The sequence below is a fragment of the Equus quagga genome, chromosome 6 (genome assembly GCF_021613505.1).
Source record: "Equus quagga isolate Etosha38 chromosome 6, UCLA_HA_Equagga_1.0, whole genome shotgun sequence".
Taxonomy (NCBI): domain Eukaryota; kingdom Metazoa; phylum Chordata; class Mammalia; order Perissodactyla; family Equidae; genus Equus; species Equus quagga.
Genome location: NC_060272.1, coordinates 85,177,521 through 85,197,437, shown reverse-complemented (window position 1 = coordinate 85,197,437; position 19,917 = coordinate 85,177,521). Strand labels below are relative to the sequence as shown.

The window sequence follows — 19,917 nt, the reverse complement described above, 5'->3', positions numbered from 1 at the left end:
AGTGAACACCAACAACAAACTGCTGTGGTTGAAGCTTTCCTGAAAGGTGGCCCTCTGTCAGCAGAAGGAAAGGCCGCGTCTCAGCAGAGGAGACGTCTTTGTAACGTGCTGCTCTTACGTGGTGTAACACCCAGCTCAGAAGCATTTTGTGAACCTGGCATATATGGGTTTCTGCCCTCAGTTGCCACTCTATCTTTCAGTGAGTCGCCAGTTTCAGGCACGGGGTCTCCGTTGGTTCTGCTGTGACTGGGATTTCATAGAAAAGTTTTGAATAAAATATCTTGCAGACTTAAATCTGATGTGAATTAGCTGTGGCACCAAGGACACTGGCTCTCTGGGTCTTTGTTTTCTCCTATGTAGAATATGAGGGACAGACCTCCGAGATCCCTTCTGGATCAAGTGTCCAAGGATTCTAGAAGCAGTCTCACACTTTCCTCAGCTTCAGTGTTGGCTCACCTCTCCACTCTAGGCCACCTCCCAGCTGTTGTGGCTGCAGAAGAATTGCTGTGAGCCAGATTCTGCACAGGCCTTGGAATCTGTGTGTTCCTGCCCCAGATTTGCTCTTCTCCCCACAACCATGGACTAATTTTCTTCTCCTCACAGTGCTCCCTACACTCTCACCTTTCTTCCTCACTTCAGTCCTCCATCAAAATGAACCTGCTCTCTTTCCCAGCGCCCTTCCTGGCAGCTGGCTAAACAAATATGGCGTGCAGGTTCACCTTGCAGGGAGCAGCTATGAAACAGTGGGCTGTCTCCCCCTGGGCCCTGAGACCATGTAATGCCTTCCACCACTGGGGGTTGACTTCGTTGCCAAAGGGTCAGGCATCAGCAGCAGGCTGGTCAGCTAAAACCACCCAGTTAGGATCCCAGCTTCTCTGCAGTGTTGTCTCAGCCTTGTTCCCTCTGGCTTGCAGGTACAAAGATGGGTCTTAGATGGCCTTGCAGCGTGCAGCATATCAGCTACAGATCCACTTGGCCTCCCTCAAGGCTTGGGGGTGATTGCTGTTCCTGTCTCCCTATTCTGGCCACTCTTGCTTCTGCTGTTGACATGAAGATGTGCTTCTAACCTAAGGCACATGGCTTCACAGTGAGCAGGCATAGCACAGAGGGGAGCTGATCTGGGCACTGACCTAGGGTCCAGCTCCTTCTGAGGACAGCACGGTCTCACTTGCCCAGGACCTGTCATCTACACTTGTGCACAGTGGGATGCAGCAGCATTTCTAATTTTCTGTTGCTTGAGAAGTTTGGGAATTTCCTTAGATCTTGTGGCAGCTCCTGACATTTGTGCAGAGAAGAGTCTTGGGTGGGGAAGGGACAGTCTTTTAGGATGAGCTCTATGAAACTGCCCATTTTTAGAGGTTTAAAATGATCAAATATCTGCAGTTTTATATGGTTCCTCCTAAAAGTTGCAAAGCTGGAGGAGAGTCAGGGCCTTGTCCTGATGTTGTGTTTGCCTCGTAAGCATGCTGGGTTTTGCTTAGAGTATTATGGTACAGAACATCAATATTCTACACCAAAGAATATTATTATAGATACTGTTACTACTACTAGTACTAACACTCTTATTATGACTGTTACTACTTGAGATCGCTTTAGAAACAATTGACAGAGAGAAAGGAAACACTAAACCATCCCTGGAAAGTCACTACTGCCCTGGCCCTGGCCCCTGGTCTTCCTCCTTGGGAACTAGTTATTTAAAGTGAGCTCTCACCGACTCCCATTCTTGTCTTGTTTGGCCAACCTGGTTAGTTTCAGAGATAAGGGATGTTGGGTGATCAGTGGCTCAGACGATGTAGCTGCCACAGTTTGATTTTCAAAATGCATGGTAATAAAAAAAGCCATTTGCTAACAAAAAGGGTGGGATTCATCGCCAAGTGGCATTCACATCCATGCTGTCACGCCTCACCCAGACTTCTCAGAGTAGCTGCTGGCTTGATGTCGTCGCTGAATGATGTCATTTCAATCATAACGTAGTTTTCCAGCTGGCCAGTGTGGAAAAGGGGCGTATTATTGTGGTATATTTTCCACTGTGTCTGAAAGAGAACGAAGCAGACGTGGATCTGTGACAGTATCAGTTCTGTTTATACAGGTGTGTCTGAAGGGTACAAGCTACCTTTCACTTGCAGAGGAAATGTGACTCTATGGCAAAAGCAAATTAAAAAAACAAAAAACTTTTCCTCAAGAGATTTAAAAAATATATAATTAATTTTTGGAACTGGCCTAGAGTACATTCAACTTGGAGAACTAGGGGGCATTACCCATTTCTGGCCTCATTTCTGTCCCTACTGACAGCACTCTGGCTTAACCCTTGTCCTGATTTCTCCAAAGGGAAAATGGAGACCTCCAAGATATTTATGTGTTTGTTTGTTTTTAACTTTTTGTTAACGTGCAATACATGTAGAAAAGTACACACACATCTTAAGTGTACAGCTCGTCAGACGTTCACAAACTAAACACACCTCTGTAGCTAGCATCTGATCAAGAAACAGGATATGACCAACACCCCGGAAGACCCCTGTGTCCGCTTCCAGTCACCTCCCACCCGACACACACAAGGACCAATGTCCTGACTTCTAACAGAGTAGGTTTTCACTACCTTTGTCAGACTTGTGCTCTGGAGAACTATAAAATTGTGTTTTTAAGTTTGTTGTTTTAAGCCCCTAAATTTGTGGCAGTTTGTTACAGCACCAGCAGAAAACTGATACAGTGGTGCAGTCGGTAAGTGAGAGAGCCACAAGTCAAAACCCAGGCTCTGTCCCCATATCCTGAGTTCTTAACAACCACCATAATATATAGTTCTGCCTTTAGCTTTAATAGGTTTTCAGTCTTCTGTGGAGGGTAAGAAAGCAAAATAAAAGTCCAAATGCCAGTCAGCATCAATTTAAGTTAGGAAATAGGTAGAATGTGTCTTTGACATACCCTTACTTGTCCATTCTATAGGCTCCGTGTTCAGAATGTCTCTTGTCTAGAAAAATATAATGTGATATGTTACTAACAGTTCAGCATAAATTATTTCAGTGTGTTAGCCCTTCCTAAAGTATTTGGAGTATATGGAGATGAAGGCACAAGATGCCTCATATTTTCCAGGGTGGTCCTAGAAAGTATGGGACAGATGGTCATTCTCAGAGGCATTCATTCAACTTAACAACATTTCCCTTTAAAAGGTAATAAACCTCACCAGAAACCAAAATAAACGAATAAAAGGTTTGCTTTCCAAAGGCTCTTGGTATTAACTAACTTTTTCATTTAAATAAATGAAAACTTTTCATACAATAAAGAGAAACCTTTTCATACAATAAAGTATTTGTAGTTTAAAAGGCGACCCAAGGAATGACTCTCCAATGTTCATGAGGAGGACTACGCTAGAGTGCTGTAGCAGACCCTGTGGGTTGATGAACCCAACACTCATATGCAAACCCCTGCTTCCTGCCCTCCTCCACCACAGAATCAGAAAAAGCCAAAGACCCTCTCTCCCATGCTGCCTTATAGCTGGGGGTCACCAATGAGTGGAAATCTACTATGGGCTTTCTGGGAAAAGTTTTGCTTTCTTGATGAAAGGGATAGATGTTGCTGGCACAGCACCCTCTCCCTTTTGTTTCTATGTTGAACATGAAAGTGATGCCTGGAGCTGTGGTAGGTAACTTGTGACCATGAGGTGGCAAGCATGAGCACAAGAGTGAACGTGGCAAGGAGGGCAGAGTGGAAAGATGGAAAGACCTAGAGTTCTGACTGCATTGCTGAGTCACTGAACTGACCCCAACAGTCACCCTCCTCCAGGGGTCTTGTTACAGGAAAGAAAAAACCTCTCCTTCTGTTAAGCCAGCATTAGTTGTCTTTTCTGTTAGTTGCAGCTGCACATATTTCAGATGCATCCAGTTGCCTTTCAAATCGCAAGAAGGTAACCACCCAGGAATGGGGACCTGGAAGAGTTATTTAGACGGAGACGAATTCCTGTGATCCTCCCTACACTTTCACCATGGTGACCACATCCACGGAATGATGGATCAAGGGAGCCATCCCAGACAAGGGGATTTAACTATATCCAATAAACCTGGTACTTTCTATTTGGAGAGAAGAAATGTACGGCTCGTAATTTTAAATGAAAACGTTAGTTAATCCCAGGAGACTTTGGAGAGCAAAACCTTTTATTCATTTATTTTGGTTTCTGGTGAGGTTTATTACCCTTTAAAGGAAAATGCTGTTAAGTTGAATACCTCTGGGAATGACCATCTGTCCCATACTTTCTAGGACCACCCTGGAAAATATAAGGCATCTTGTGCCCTTATCTCCGTAAGCGTGCCCTGTTGGTCTATTCATGGAGTCACAAGTTGCCGTCAGGAAACATGGCTGTTGTCCTTAAAAGCCCAGTTATTTATGAGCCCCCAATAGCCAGGTGACCCCTTAGCCTTAATCACATTTGTTGATGCGGATGAGTACTTTCAGAAATTCAGAGAGAGATTTACCTTGTCAGCAGCCACTAGGAACATCTCTGACTGGATGAAGATAACTGGAGCAGGCTAACCCTTTGTACAAAGGCGGTAATAGATACTGTGGCGGCTGAATGATGCTTTACAGCCGATGAAGAACAATCAGAGAATTCATTCATTTAATTCATGAATTTTCCTTTTATTTACACTTTAGACAAACATGCCAGTTGTCTGCTTAGCTAACAAGCTCTGCCTTCGTTATAAGCCATTAGTGACTAGTAATAATTGAAACTGGGTTGGATTTCAAAAATACAATAAACCTAATTCATTCTACCCTTAGTGATATAGAATTTGTAGTAACTGACTTAGACTAGGCCGAAGTTTGTGTCTTTGCCCTCTCCGTCAAGCAAGACGTTGCTAAACCATTGTATAGCCATAAACAAGGTAATGGTAGAATTTTTTATAAGAAAAACTAAACAAGAGATTAAATCCACATGCCTATAAGGAGTCAGGCAGCAAATATAAATGAGTGCATGGGCAGAGCATCCTCTAAGAAACACTTAGTCTTGTCTGCCGACGTTTGATGGTGACATGGATAGAAGAAATATTTCACTTTTTTCCTTTTTTTTTTAAGATTTTTTTATTTTTTTCCTTTTTCTCTCCAAAGCCCCCCAGTACATAGTTGTATATTCTTCGTTGTGGGTCCTTCTAGTTGTGGCATGTGGGACACTGCCTCAGCGTGGTTTGATGAGCAGTGCCATGTCCGCGCCCAGGATTCGAACCAACGAAACACTGGGCCGCCTGCAGCAGAGCACGCGAACTTAACCACTCGGCCACGGGGCTAGCCCCTCACTTTTTTCTTAGTCTTGCCATAAGAAAAGAAAAAGCACACACCTGATTATAAATAAGTAGGCTCAGCTGGTGGTGGGGAGGTAGCAGGGAGTGGTGGGGAGCTGGGGAGCCACGTCCCCTCTGAAAGGACCAGCTGCTATTGAGCCACAGTTGCTACATGGGAATGTGGGCCTAGTGTGGTCAGATCTTTCAAATTTTCGATATAGTTAGAAAATCTGGATTTCTAGGTGAAGCCTCCTCACTTATACACTTTGGCAATGGATTTTTTTTTTTTAAGTTAATGCTATGCAGCTGCCACAGGGTAAATCAGTGTCTCTTGGAGTGTGGTCCCTGGACCAGCTACATGAGCATCACCCAGGAACTTCATAGAAAAGGAGATTTTCGGGCCCTGCCCAGGCCTGTGAATCAGATTGTTTGGAGACGGGGGCTCAGCGATCTGTTTTAACAAGCCCTCTGAATAGGGTTGCCAGGTTTAGCAAGTACTGCTTGGGAGATATACTGAAAAGTTATTCATTGTTTATTGGAAATTCAGATTTAGTTGGTGTCTTGTATTTATCTAGTAACCCTACTTCTAGGTGATTCTGAACATGCTGATGGTGATCAAGCAAAACATGTATAGGAGCCAGGCTGCCTGTGTTTGAGTCAGCTTTGACATGTACCAACAGTGGGATCTGGGACGAGTGATGTAACTTCTCTGGCTTAGTTAACTTATGTGTAAAATGGGAATAAAATAATATCTCCCTCACAGGGTTGTTGTTAGAACCGAATGAGTTGGTGAACATAAAGGACTTAGAACTGTGCCTGGGAGAGAGTAAGCAGTGTCTGAGAGTTTACCGTCATCATTATTTTATGTTTCCTCTCCTTTTTCGCCACCACCACCACCATCATCCCCGCTGTCAGGAAATGCTTGGATCCAGCTTCCTTCAGTTCTCTTTCCCTTGATCTACCTTTGATGTAGGTACAGAACTGATTCTGATACCCTGCTCTCTAAGGGGGCTCTGCTGCTGGTTCCTATCAAAGTAAGCGCCTGCTTTGGAAGCTAGTTGATAGTGTGGCTGTCTGGCAGGGCAAGCCCGTGCTTTCTTCCACACCAGCATCTGCTTCCAGGCCTCCTCCTAACATCTGCAGGGCCCTGTCACTGGACAGACTGGCCCTTCTCTTTGTGTGTGCCTTCCCCAGCTCTCAGCACAGCACTGAGACATATTTCTGCCAACGGCTTGGGTTTTCAGATCCCTGTAGTACCTGACTGGGACGTGGGTACTAGCTCTCAGTTGTGGAAACAGCTGATGCCCCCCTCACCAGTTGAACTGATGAGTGCTCTTTGGGATATCCCCACAATTTCTCTAGAGGAGGAGTATGGGAGGACTTGATCTGTGGATCTGAAGGGTGCTTACACTGTATTTCGAAGGAGACTGTAACCGCACCATTCCTGCTGAGGGTGTTGCAAGCTGCCCGAATGCGTCCCTTCATGAAGCAGCTTTCCAAGCTTCCGTGTGGCCACAAAGGACAGACTTATACATGCAGCGAAAACCCACTGGATGAGCTATTATGGTTCTCAGTTGTGCCATTTTATTGCTGTTCTGGGAATGAAGCAAAATGCATTATTTCATTAAATAAAGATTTTCCCTGTACCACAGTGGAGGCTAATTTTATTAGGTCTTTTTATGGGAACAAACATCATCACCCTGGTTGGGGAGGCTGGGGGTGGGGTTGGGGATGAGGGAGTGGATAGAATCACATTTTGTCATCCACATGCGCCACTGGACGCTGCCAACATGTTTTAATTGGTAGTAACTCACCAGAAGAATTCTCCAGATCCTGTAGAAAATGCACAGCTCTCAGTTCATAAGTAATTTAGAGATGGTTCAAAAGACATGTTCACCTACAATAAATATTGTTCATATAGTTTGGGTATGGGTGTGTCCCTGGTGTTCAAAACACTGGAGTGTTCAGTAGCTTAAAAAAAGTTATTTCTTTGTTCTCATGTATGAGAAGCCACACTCCTTAGATTGAACATGTACCCTAAGATTCAGAAGGAGAGGAATCTGAATCTAGTTGGAAAATTCAACCAAATACTGGTTTTGCCTCTGATACTTTAACTTTGAAATCTGAGACATCCACTTGCAGCTTCGTTAGCTTTTTAGATGAGCATAGCCACTAGACACCGACCTCTGCCACCTGCCTCAGGTAGGGGAGGCTGAGCTGGGTGCAGCCAGCTCCTAATCCTTGAGGCTAACCTGCCTCCGCTGAGCACACAGGGCTGAGGTCTAGGCAGCGTTCTCTACGGCTGGATTGCCGGGCGGCACCGAAGTGAGTGTCCATCGAATGCTAAGCACTCTGCAGAGGTGGTCTCTGTACTTTCTAGAACCAGAGGTGGTCTCTATGTTTTGTCATTGCTGTGCTATTATTTTTGCCATTAGCAATAGGCCAGGGCCAACACTAAACAAAATTATGAAGCTGGCAAAAATGGTTTGGTGTCCCCACTGCCCCCCTTGTCACTCCTTGTGCCTCACTAAGAGCCCCTTCTCTCCCTCAGCTGTCATCGGTGCCCTGCTTTTGAGCCTTTCCCCGTTTTCCATGAGCACCCATACGGAGCCCTGGTAGGATCCAGGCCTCTGTCTTTCCACCTCAACGTGCAGTGAAACCGTAAGCTTCTCCTCAGATAACTGCTTAAACCAGTAGCTCCTGACCATGGGTTTGTGGCTTTGGCGTAGTGTTTTTTTAAATTGTTGTCTACTTCCCCTGATTGTTGTCTGCTTCCCTCCTGTAGTGACCTGCTTCCCTGTAGTGTTACCACATCGTTAATCTCAGTACTGCTTCCTTCACCTCATTTCCCACTTCCCATCTGGTTGTCTGCTTCCTTCCTTTTGTCAGCTGCTTCCCTCATTTTATCTGTTCCCACCTCTCATTATCGTCTTAGCTGCTTCCCTCATTTTATCTGTTCCCACCTCTCATTATCGTCTTCCTCCATCTCCTTGTCTGCTTCCCTCTATTGTTATCTACTTCCTGCCTTTTGATATCAGCTTCCCTCATCTTATCTACTTCCCTCATCTCATTATCTACTTCCCTCATCTTTTTTATCTGCTTCCTCCATCTCATAACCCACTTCCCTCTTTTGTTATCTACTTGCCTTGAAGATCTTGGAGTTTTTGACCTGCTTTAAATCATCTCTTCTTGAAAAAAAAATTAGAGGATTTTTAGGGCAGTGAATCTACTCTGCTTGATACTATAATGGTGGATACATGTCATTATATGTTTGTCCAAACCCACAGCATGTAAAACACCAAGAGTGAACCCCTAGTGTAAATGATGGACTGTGGGTGATAATGATGCGTCAGTGTAGGTCCATCAATCGTAATAATAAATGCCCCACTCTGGTGGGGGATATTGATAGTGGGGGAGGCTGTGCTTGTGTTGGGGCAGGAGGCATATGGGAAATCTCTGTACCTTCTGCTCAGTTTAAGCTGTGAACCTAAAACCGCTCAAAAAAATAAAGTTTATTTAGGAAAAATAAAAGTCAGGCTATAGCAAAAATGGGTGGGAGGTAGAAGCTGGGGAAAGGCACTAGGCAGTATGGCATGTTGCCCTTCCTAGGCTCCTGGAGTCAAACACTAGGGACTGACCTAAGCACCTTTGCACCTGCTTGTCTAAGCATCTCCTTGCAGTGGCCCGTGAAGAACTTCCGGCATAGGACAGAGTTAGGAAGAACCAGGTGTTGCGTTCAGGAATTTAGGCTCTTTGGGGGTATCAGCAGTCGAGTAGTGATGTCCCCTCTCACTTCCATTCTTTCCCTCTTTTTCACAAGGCAGAGGCTGAAGCTTTGCTGATCACAGCAAGGTCTGGTAATCTTAGGCCGGTTCTAGCTGTTATACAGATTTAGGGAATAGAGGTCCCAGGACATGGCTCCTGGCTTCCCTTGGGTGGACTCTGAAGATGGAGCTCCAGGGAGAGCAATGATCATTGCAACACTGGGCTTGAGCTGTCACAGAGGGATGGGAGCCCAGAAATCACAGGTCTGAGCCCAGTGACCCAGAATGGGTCAGAATAAGGCTTCAGGGTCAAGACTGTGAGTAAAACTACTGGCTGCATTACTTACCAGCTGTGTTACTTTGAGCTAGTCACTTTACCTCTCTATGCCTCACTTTCATCATCTGTAAAATGGGGATAATAAAATCTATCTCCTGAGGTTGTGGGTTAGATTAAATGAGATGATGTATGTTAAATACAGTTCCTGGTACATAGCAAGCACTCAAGCAATATGAGTTTTTAGAAGGAGGATATATTTTTGGTAGAAGTCTCTGGAATGTGGCCCTGGGGCTTCCCTCAGTCACTGTCTGCTATAGTCACGTTGGTAGTTTGAGCCAAAATTTATTTAGATAAGTGAGTAGGTGTTTTACTGCCTATTTGTTATTTAGAAGTTTAAAAGGAAAAGTTATACTAATGTTAGCCTTTTGTCTCAAACCTAGATCCCCGTGTTGATCAGGTGTAGTAAATTTTTCTTCAAGTTTTTAGAAGTGGTTTCTACCTCAGCTACCCTCAAGTCCCATTGATACCGAACCTCTTAACCTCAAGTTCATGTGCCTGATGTGCAGAAGGTAATCACTGAGACATGCTTGGAGATGGAGAAAAGTTTATTCAAATTGCCCAAGATGAGAAGGTGGGAGGATAGGTTTTCTTAAACCCGTCTTAACGAGAGAAGAAAGCAGGAGGGTTTATAGAGCTAAGGGGCTGGGCAGGAGGAGTTTTGGAGAAACTTTCACTCCAGATAAGCCCTTGGGAAGTCTGACTTCTGGGTGTCAGTGGCAGCTGGGCACTGGTTATCTGGTGATTGTAACCTCCTTGGAGGCATTCTTTTTCCTCTGCAAAACAAGCTCATAAATCCTTGTGACTCTTGAGTCACCCCTCAGGTTAAACAAGAAAACAGCAAATTGACAAGATTAACTTCTTTTCATCTATGTCTGTGTTGGAAGGGAAGTTGAAAGGTAATCCTGTTCTTATTGAATATTTACAGTAACCCTTAGGTACCCAGTTTCCCCAAACCCCCAAAAGAACATTCCATCATCTCCTAAGCCTCCAGTTTAAAGACTGCACTATGTGGCCATGGCGGGATGCCCAGTGGAGCAAATGGAAGGTGACTAGTCCTTAGTGAGCAGTCTCAGAGCCGGAGGGGAGCAGGGGCCCTCTAGGTCATGTGGGCCACCCCTTTGCCTTTGAGACAACAGACTCATCCCCGACATTGGACTGTAACCAGGAGAGAGAGACAAAGGGGTTTCATAGCAGAGCTGAAGAGGCAGGAGCTGATTCTTCCTTTAAGATTGTCCCAGGCCACTATGACTCTCCTTTACAGTTGTCCAAACTTTAGCAAGTAATTAAGTCATGCAAACGAAAGTTGCTTTCACATGATTATGAAAGCTTTAGAACTGTCCAGTTTGACTTTGGAGGGAAAGGAGCTTCAGTTTCCCTCTTTCTTGGTTCTTCCTTCCTCTCTGTCATGGACGTTGGGCTCCACATGTTGTTGAGGTTGTGAAAACTTCGAACCCGTAAGTTCAAGCTTGATGAATAGTCTGTTTCCTGGACACACCTCTCAAGGATCTGTATGAAAAGCTGTTCCGCCTGAAGGGAATTGGGATCTGCTCCAATAAAATGGGAGGGGTGGCTTGCGGCTCTTCTTGTCCTTAACCAAAGCAATTTCCTGTCTTCTTGGTCCCACCTGCAGTCTCCTCTGAGGCGGCAGCATGGTGCCAGAGCAGATAAGTGCTGTACCTCTCTCTGAGCAGCAAGATGGGCCACGCTGGTCACGTCTCCTGGACAGAGCAGAAATAAATCACACACAGCCCCTGCTTAAGATCTGATGAAATTCTCCATTTCCGCTCCAAATTGAATTCCTCCTGAAGGATTGGAGTGGCTCTAGAGAGTAATGACGGCACTCCTTCCTTCTCTGCTAGGAGCGTGTTTTAAATTAACGGACATAGCCTGCTAATCTGGGTGAGGAGGTAGCTTTTAGGAACTGTCTTGAGAAACTGTTTTCAGACCAGAAGTGATATTTTTAATCTCGGCGTGGCAAGGTGGCAGACATACAGTACCACGTGGCCTTTATCAAGAGGCAGCCCCGTGGGTGGTCTCCTGGGAAAGGATGAGAACACGTGTCCTGCTGTGGCTCTGCCCACCCCCTGCTCCTGCCCCACTGTCCTCCTCAACCACTTGTAGTGAAAGAGAATTTATGGGGGAGGATACGAGTAAGAGGCCTTGTGTTTTCTGAGAGTTGAAAGTATTGCTATCCCGCCCATCTCTTACTGGGAAAAATGATAAAACTCTGTGGTTGAAAAAAAAAAAAAAGAACCATTTTTAGGATGAAGATGTCGTTGAAGTGATTGTCTTCCATCCTCTGTAATGCCGACGAGTCAACAATTTGGCGTTTGTAGAGGCAGTTGACATGGGCCCTTTCAGGGCAAAAGAAGATGAAAGAAAACCCGGCTTCAAATGGGCCTTGTCAGAGTGAAGACTGATGACCTGCTGGCTGATTAGGACCATGAATACGATTCTGAGAAGAGGGAAGGTGTGAGGAGCCCAGGGGTGAAACTTATAAATCAAGGTTAAGAGAGGAGTAGAAAATTCCAGACATTCATTCTGTTTTGAAGGTAGCATGAAGTAGGTTATCTGTTGGTAAAGGAATATTTAATATTACTCCTTTAAGTGAGCTTCAGAGCATTATAATGTCTTCACTCCCTGTTGGAAAAAAAGCAGTTTAAAAATTCTACTAAACCTGAGAAATTCTGACATTTAGGGTTAAAAGGAGAGGAGGAAATTCTCCTTGAAAGAAAATTCTGTTGGTCCTTTTATGTCAGACTTTTGTTAAAAACCCTTGAGAAAGGTTATCAAAACTTCACTCCATGTTTTTAGTTTAGTTTAGAAAGAAGCCTTTTCCTTCAGAGAGAAATACAAGCCCGGGGGGCCCCCAGGCATCCCCAGCCTTGGAGGGCACACTCCACTGCAGGAGGGGATGGGGTCTGCTTCTCACTTGGAAAATCGTTTTTCAAGGACAAGAGCATGTTTTCCACTGATAATAGGGTCTTTTATATGAAGTGAAACGCCCTTCCTTCCTATCCACGAGGATGTTTAAGCTTTGGTCTTTCTCAGAGGACAATAAGAAATACATTTATCCCTGCCAGGAATAAAGGATTGAGGATGGGAAGTGGGAATTTAGGTGGGATTCCAGCAATGCCGGGGTCTGTCCTGAACCCAGTCAGATGGCACCAAGGCCAGGCTGGAGGTCCGCAGTGCTGGCAGGTGGGAAGGAGGTCTGGTGGAGACGGCGAAGAACGTTGGAGGGAAAAATTAAAGGGCAGGAAAATGAAAGGCCACCCCCCACACAGCTGCTTTTGTGCCTTCCTTCAGGCCCTCGCAGACTTCGATATGTGCAGAAATCTCCCGGGCTTCCACACTAGGACAACACAGCAGCGAGCAGTCACCGTGGACAGGGCAGGCTTTTTCTCCAAGAAGAGTTTTGCTGCGATTTCACAGTCATCAGCTTGTGTAACCTTCCTGGGCTGAGTGGACGGGTCTCTGTTACTACGTGGGCACTGTCTGTGCCTCTGGCCAGCAGACTCGTCTGATGTAGGCTTGTCTGTAAGCCTGTTTACAAGGCCTGAAGTTACTTCTGTTTTGTTTTAGCCAAAAGGGTGAAGTGCTGCCAGCAGTATGTCTGGAATGTTATTTACTTGGTACATTTCTGTGGCTTTTCTTTGTAGCACTGCACATGCCAGAGCAAGGGGTCATTTACTTGAAAATGCCAGGTTGCACGGCTTGTCATCTCAGTGGGTGACTTTCCCAGTAAGAGGAAGGTTAGCTCGTGTGTCTCTGAGTTCCCTCCCTCCTCCCTTCCTTCTGTCTTGTTTCCTTCCTTCCTTCCCTCCTTCCTCCCTTTCCTCCTTCCTTCCTTCCTCTCCTCCTTTCCCCCTACCCTCCTTCCTTCCGTTCTATTTTTTTTCCTGAGGCAAAGCTCTGAACGACTCTTTGTGCCTGCTGCATTGCACCCTGTGTCCTGAATGCCCCAATCCTGATTCCTGGGCTTCTAGGGGATTCTGCCCAGAGCCCGGCAGACGCTTTTTCGTTGGGTGCCTCCCCGTGATTATTTCACCTGAAAGCTGTCTGTTTCAGCGCTCATGGCTCTCCGAGCTGAATGGGTGACTGTGCAGGGACCTACAGGTGGGCTTTCTCTCCTGGTGGCCGTGGGGGCGGAGGACAAGCCTGCAAGCAGAGCTGGCCTAATGGCATCGAATGGCTTTGCAGGAAGGAGCCAGTGCGTAGTTTTTTAGTTTGGAAGGTTTCACAACTGTTTTTGTTCAATTGATGGAGGAGAGAGTTTTTTAAGAGCAGATTCGTCATGAATGAGACTGTAAACAAGTCCTGGATAAACGATACGTGGAAGCACAGGAGGTATTCTATTTGCCTCTTCGTTCTTCAGCCTCCTTCCTCCTGTTTCGTCTGTGCAGTTCTGCTCATGGTATTTTGGGTTTTAAAACAAGGTATGGAAAATGAGATTAGATAAATCTCCCTGGCTGGTGCCGGCCCTGGGGCTGTTTGCACACCTGGATGGGTTAACTCCCATCTCTCTCCTCCTCTCTCTTCCTGATTTTGTTATGTTGTGTACATGTATATGTATCTACAAATAGGAGACGATACCATTGAACATTTTTGCCTTATGAAGACTCGGAGTTGATCTGAGGCTTTTGGAAACCTCACCCATGCATGGCACCTGTTAGTTGGTTAACTCCATAACCAGCCCCAGTCTGAAATGGAAAATTTTTGGTTCCATTCTTCTCGGCTTTTCCTGCCCTTCTGCATGACTTCTCAATTTGTTTGTAAGCTGCTGGGATTTTTGGCTGAAGGGTCTTCTTTGATCATTCTCTTGACAGCATGGACTTCACGTTCTCACACCTGCTCTTCTTTTACAGTCCAGATTTCAGAGTAAATGCTTCCGTTGCCTTGTAATTTCTTCAGTGTAAAACTTTGGTGCAGGTTACTTATTACAGGTAATAGCCGTTTGATGACGGAGACAACTGCTTGGCAGAAATGGCAACCTGAACCGCTGCCAGAAACGTAAACTGCCACTTTATTTCTAAAAGCATCTAAGCTGCAAGTCTGTCGGTCATGATCTAGCATGCACATGATAATAACAGGCTCGCCAGGCTGAGAAAGCTGCCCCATGGGGAGCCACGAGGACAAGCTCTAACAAGGCACTGTGTGTTTTCTCCCCCGTTGTCCACAGCCCACACATCATCTTCCTCTCTCAGAGCACCCTGACAGGCATGAGCCATCTCTGTGGGACCCGTCTCTGCCATGAAATTGCGCACGCCTGGTTTGGCCTAGCCATTGGGGCCCGCGACTGGACGGAGGAGTGGCTGAGTGAAGGGTTCGCCACTCACTTGGAAGATGTGTTCTGGGCCAGAGCACAGCAGGTAGGGTTAAAGTGGCTCTAAGCATTTCACTCCCTAGAGTCAAATTCTGTTCAGAGTCCTTCATTCACTCAACCATGTCTCTGTGTGCTAATTGTGCACTAGGCACTGGTCTGTTTGTGGGAGAGAGCTGTATAAAGAAGAGAGGTAGTCCCTGCTCCCTGTGGGGTTCACAGTCTAGCAATAGGAGAGAGACTAGACAGAAAAACAAATGTATCCTTAACAGGTCAGGTGGTGACATGTGCTGTGAAGAAAACGAAGCTGGATAGAGAGGGCTGGGGAAGTGCTGCTGTAGAAGGCGCTGATAGAAGGTCTCTCTGATAAGGGAACATTTGAGCACAGACTCAAAGAAAAGGTCGTGCTGTGGCATACTCGAGCACTCCTTTGTAGTTATGGTTGTGGTGACATTGTGGGGTTTTTTTTAATAATGAGATTAAAAGTTAAATTGGGAGTCACAATCTCAGATGTCTGCTGGCAAGTAATGAAAAATGAAGCAGTTGGTGTTATAGATTAGGGAAGGGTGAGGACTGTGGCAAACTGGCAGCTGTTCCTCAGCTCTGACCACTTGTTGTCACTGTTGAAGGGAGGGCCCATAGTGTGGACTTCTAGTTTTTTAAAGGAAGTTATAAATCTAGATTTTTGTGTGAAATTTACTAATTTAAAAAATATTATGCAAACCTAATATACCCAGAGGCCAGACTTTGTCAACATGTTCCCAGTTTACAACTTCTACTTTAAAGAATTGGCTGCCAGTTCTAATGTAGATCTGGCAGCTAAACTGCTTTCTGCTTATTTTCTGGTTCCTAACATTTGGTCACTTCTCTTCTCTACCGTTTCTACCCCTCACAGACCGGACTATTTAATATTTTCTGAAATTCCCATGCTTGTGCATACCTGTATGATTTTGTTCAAGTTCCTTCTGCCTGTTGAAATCATATTTATTTTTCACTAGCCAGCTCAAGGTCACCTTCTCTGGATGGCCCAGGCTGAACATTCCACTCACAATTCAATACTCTCTTCTAGAAACTTTCAACTCCCAGAGCATTTGGTACTCATACCTCTTTTCTCCTCGCTTTTTTCTTCCTCTTCTAGCTTCACAACCAGACCATGACCTCTTTCAGAGTCGAGCTCTGTTTTACTCCTCCTCCCATCCCCTTCACACCTTGGCAGTAGAGCTAGCAGTGTGCACATCTGTGTCCCCTGCCACACAGAGTTCTGAGAAGAGATGCCACGTGGCAGATTCAGGAAAAGCAGCTGGGTTTGGAGTCAGAGCAGGCTTCGAATCCCAGCCCTGCTGTTCACCAGCTTTGTGAGTACAGGCAGCTTATGTAGCTTCCCTGAGCCTCAGTCTTCTCATTTGTAAAATGGGTGTAAGAGTGCTTAACCTTGCAGAGCGAATGAACTTAGCACAGTACCTGACATGTAGCAGGCTTTTAGCAAGTGTTAAAAAGGTGTAATATGTGCCTCTGTCACCATCCCTTCCCTGGGGTGCTTCCATCCCCAGACAGTGAGATTTGTGCTATTCTTAGTAATCGTGACTGTATTTCAGGCATCTGATGACACTCTCCCTGTCCTTTATCTCCCGCATCCAAAGAGCACTCCTCCGTTACCCTTCCCCCTGCCAGTACAGCCAGGGGGTCGCTCCTGAGACTCTTCACGTGAGGCCTGCCTCTCACTGCCCTGAATACGTCCATCTCCACTTAGAGAGGCGTGAGGCTAGCCCAGCTGCATCTCACGGCTGCACGTCTTCCATGTGTCCCTTCTCTGCTAGATCTGTAGGAACGAAAGGATGAGTACGACACAGCCCTGCTCTGAAAGAGGTCATGGTCTAATTGTGAGGATGAGAAAATCACACAGTAGAAGGAAGAAGAAAAGGAATTAGAAAAGAGAGGTCAACACCAAATCTTTTGCAAGTTCACAGGCAGGAAAGGCCAGGTCTGAGCAGATCCAAAGTCTTCTCGGAAGAGGTGACTTCTGATGGGGGCTCAAAGGGAAGGTAGGAGCTGAGGTTTCTCTGTCTCTCCTTTTCTCCTAACCTGGTGTTGGAGACAGCTCAGTTCGCATCCTTCAAGGTGCATGCACCAACTCTTCAGTATGTGAACACATGAATGCCCCTGGGGCAAAGTGGCCATTCTAGAACCAGCACAAATTTTGGAAACATTTCCAGAGCACATCCATGGCTCTGACCCTTCTTTGAAGGGTGAGTGAGACTGAGCTGCTGCGGGTCCCCGACAAGTGCCTGCAGCAGACCTTCCAAGCAAGAGAGGAGAGCTCTTCAGGGCAAGGAAGGGCAGGCGGCCTCCCTTGGTCAGCAGCGGGCTCTGCCAGTGAAGAGGGCATGAGGGGGCATTGACCACTTTGCTGCCTGGGAGACTGCGCTCTTCAGCACCGAGCAGTAGCAAGCACTGCAAAGTGCGGAGTGGGAAATCATTGAACAAGGAGATAGAAATCGGCGTTCTGCTCGGAGTGGCATCTGTAGGGAGAAGTGAATTGAGTTAGTCGCAAGATTGAATTGTGTGACTTGTCACGAACCTGGATAAAGTGTAAACTCCTTCGCAGGTGTCTTGGTCAGCTCAGGCTGCCATAACAAAGTACCACAGCCTGGGCAGCTTAAACAACAGACATTTGTTTTCTCACAGTTCTAGAGGCTGGAAGTCCAAGATCGAGGTGCTGACAGGCTTGGTTTCTGGAGAGACCTCTTCCACAGCTTGATATCAGCCACCTTCTCACTGTGTCCTCATGTGACCTTTCCTCTGTGCACACGTGGAAGGAGGGATCTCTGGTGTCTCTTCCTCTTCTTATAAGGACACCAGTCCTATTGGATTAGGGCCCCTCCCTTCTGACCTCATGTAACCTTAATTACCTCCTAAAGAGCCCATCTCCAACACAGTCACATTTGGGGGTAGGGTTTCAACAATTCAGTCCATAACAGCAGGCCACACAAAACCTGTTGATCATCAGAGCTCTGCTGGCTTCTCAGCACCTCTGTCCCTCCCTGGATGGTAGCCTGCTCCTTGCCTAAGCACATCCCTCGTCATTCTCTAATCACATCGTGCTCTTTCCAGGCCCCACGAGCCTTGTACATGCTTTTCCTCCTCCTGAAATTCCTGCTCCCCTGGCTGACTCCTGCTTTCCCTGGGTACCAGCTCAAGCCCCACACCTCCGTAGGAAAACCTTCTCACCACCTTGGTTGGCAAGGGGGCATCTAGCTTCTTCCTTAACCTCTTCCATCACTGCACCCTGATGGTTAGTGTTCTTATGTGGATCCCCCACCCCTGGCCTCCTCAGGGTAGAGTCTGTGTCCATAAGTCCCCAGGGCCTAACAGACACTTAGTAAATATCTCTTGAATGACCTATTAGGGACCTTTAATTTCCAGAAATGCCTATAGATACTATTTCCCTCCCCAGTGGATGTTCTGCTGCCCTCCCTGATGGAGATTATAGTTGTGGGGCCTAGTGAGCACATCGAGTGACAGCAGCTGATTCTGACCAGTAGGGCAGAGTGTGGTGGCCTTCCCCTCCCCCAGAGTGAGTCCAGTACACTGTTTCTGGTTATATGCAAACAGGATCATCTGGGTTGCATTAGCAGGCTCTACTGTAAACAGCCCTTAACAAGACTGAGGGCTGGGGAAAATAGGCAGTAAATGGAGGGGATGTGTCCTGACCTGTGTCCCATGTTGTCCCCTGTCCCCATCCCCTCCCCACCCACCCTCATGCAGAAAGACAAAGCAGAAAAAGGGCTGGGTGGAATCAGGGTGGAAATGGCCCTCTAGTGAGCTTGCTCTCTCCAGGCCAGGGGGGCGGGGTGGGGAGGTTCTGGGACCAAGGGGGTGCCCGTCAAACAGGCAGCACGAAGTTGAGTGGCTGATTCTTCATTTGAGGACCTAAGAGGCCCCTTTGGTCCTCGACACTTTTCTGATGGGGCTCATGGCACAGTAGCGAGGCCGTCTGAGCCATCCCCTCAGAAACAAAGCCAGCCACTCCATTGGGTGGCTCTGACTCTGCGCGAGGACAACAGTGACTGTGTTTTGTGCACATGTGTTTGTGTGTCTGTGGCCCAAGCAGCTGGCCCCCCGCGAGGCCCAGGAGCAGCAGGAGCTGAGGGCTTGCCTGCGCTGGCGGCGCCTCCAGGATGAAGTGCGGAACTCCCCCGAGGAGATGCAGGTGTTGAGGTAAAGCACATCTGGTCCTTCCCATCCAGGCCCCGCACCCTCCCGCTCCCGCTCTCCTTCCGGGCACGTCCTCTGGTACCATCTATTCAGTCTGCCAAGGTCCCTTTTAGATTCAGTGCGCTGGGTTACTTCTCCTCCCAGGGATGTGATGGTTGTGTTGTAAGTCTTTCAGGGTGTGGGTTTGGATTTGCCTTTTGACATTTTCCTGGTGTCTCCATCCTGGAACAAACTAGCACAAGGCCATTTCCGGGAGCAAATTCTTCTTTTGAAGTTCTAATAGTCACTTTATGTGGTGGCTGCAAACTTGGAGAGGGCTGGGGTTTGGTAGCCTCGCAGACAGTAACCCTTCAAAGCCAAAAGAAAAAAACCTTTAGGAAAATACTGATTCCTAAGTGTTTAGCAGTAACAGATGTTTGTGTCAATGGGGCCTTTTGTTCCGGATCCGTCCCAGCAGGAGGCCACTCCCCTGCGCTGTGGGAGGAGGCCACTCCCAGCTCCTGAGCTTTGTTTTCAGACTGTGTCTTACAGCACTTGTAGGATTGCTTCTTGCCATTTTTCCATTTCTGTCCCTCTCTGCTTTGCTCGTTTTCTTCACTCCTCTAAACAGTTATTTATCTGAAACCTCAAGCCTAGGCCCCAAGAGCTCTGAGGTTGCTATGACAATAGAAGCTTTCATCCTGTACCCTCTTGACTAGAGCCAAGTGTTTGGAATCGGCAGTCAGACAGGTGAGAAGGGGGCCATCCAGGAATCGCTGCCACTTTAGATGGCAGCCCTCAAGGTCGTCCCCCTCCTGGGTAGAAGCCTGCCTGGACCAGTTCTATTGTTGTTGTTTACTTTTAAATAAACACCCCCACTCCACAGCGACTGCCTATTGAGGGAAATGCTCCCCTCAGCCTGACCCCAGGGAGGCTGGCTGGTGCTTTTGTGCAGCGCTGCAGCATGGGGTGTGGCCACTCTTCCCACGGAAAAGTCCCCCGCTTAGTCCCCTGCTTGCACACTAACCACACTGA

The 19,917-nt window shown here is 46.8% G+C and overlaps 1 protein-coding gene across 6 annotated transcripts in view; it reads left to right on the top strand.

Annotated features, from left to right (window-relative positions):
• The window catches only part of AOPEP (aminopeptidase O (putative)), a 332,639-nt gene that overhangs the window by 166,900 nt on the left and 145,822 nt on the right, over positions 1 to 19,917 (top strand). For all 6 annotated transcript variants that reach the window (XM_046663936.1, XM_046663933.1, XM_046663931.1 and 3 more), the window contains 2 exons: positions 14,548 to 14,737; positions 18,800 to 18,906. In XM_046663936.1, coding sequence (XP_046519892.1) covers positions 14,548 to 14,737; positions 18,800 to 18,906 — 297 coding nt within the window. The remainder of the gene's footprint in view (positions 1 to 14,547; positions 14,738 to 18,799; positions 18,907 to 19,917) is intronic.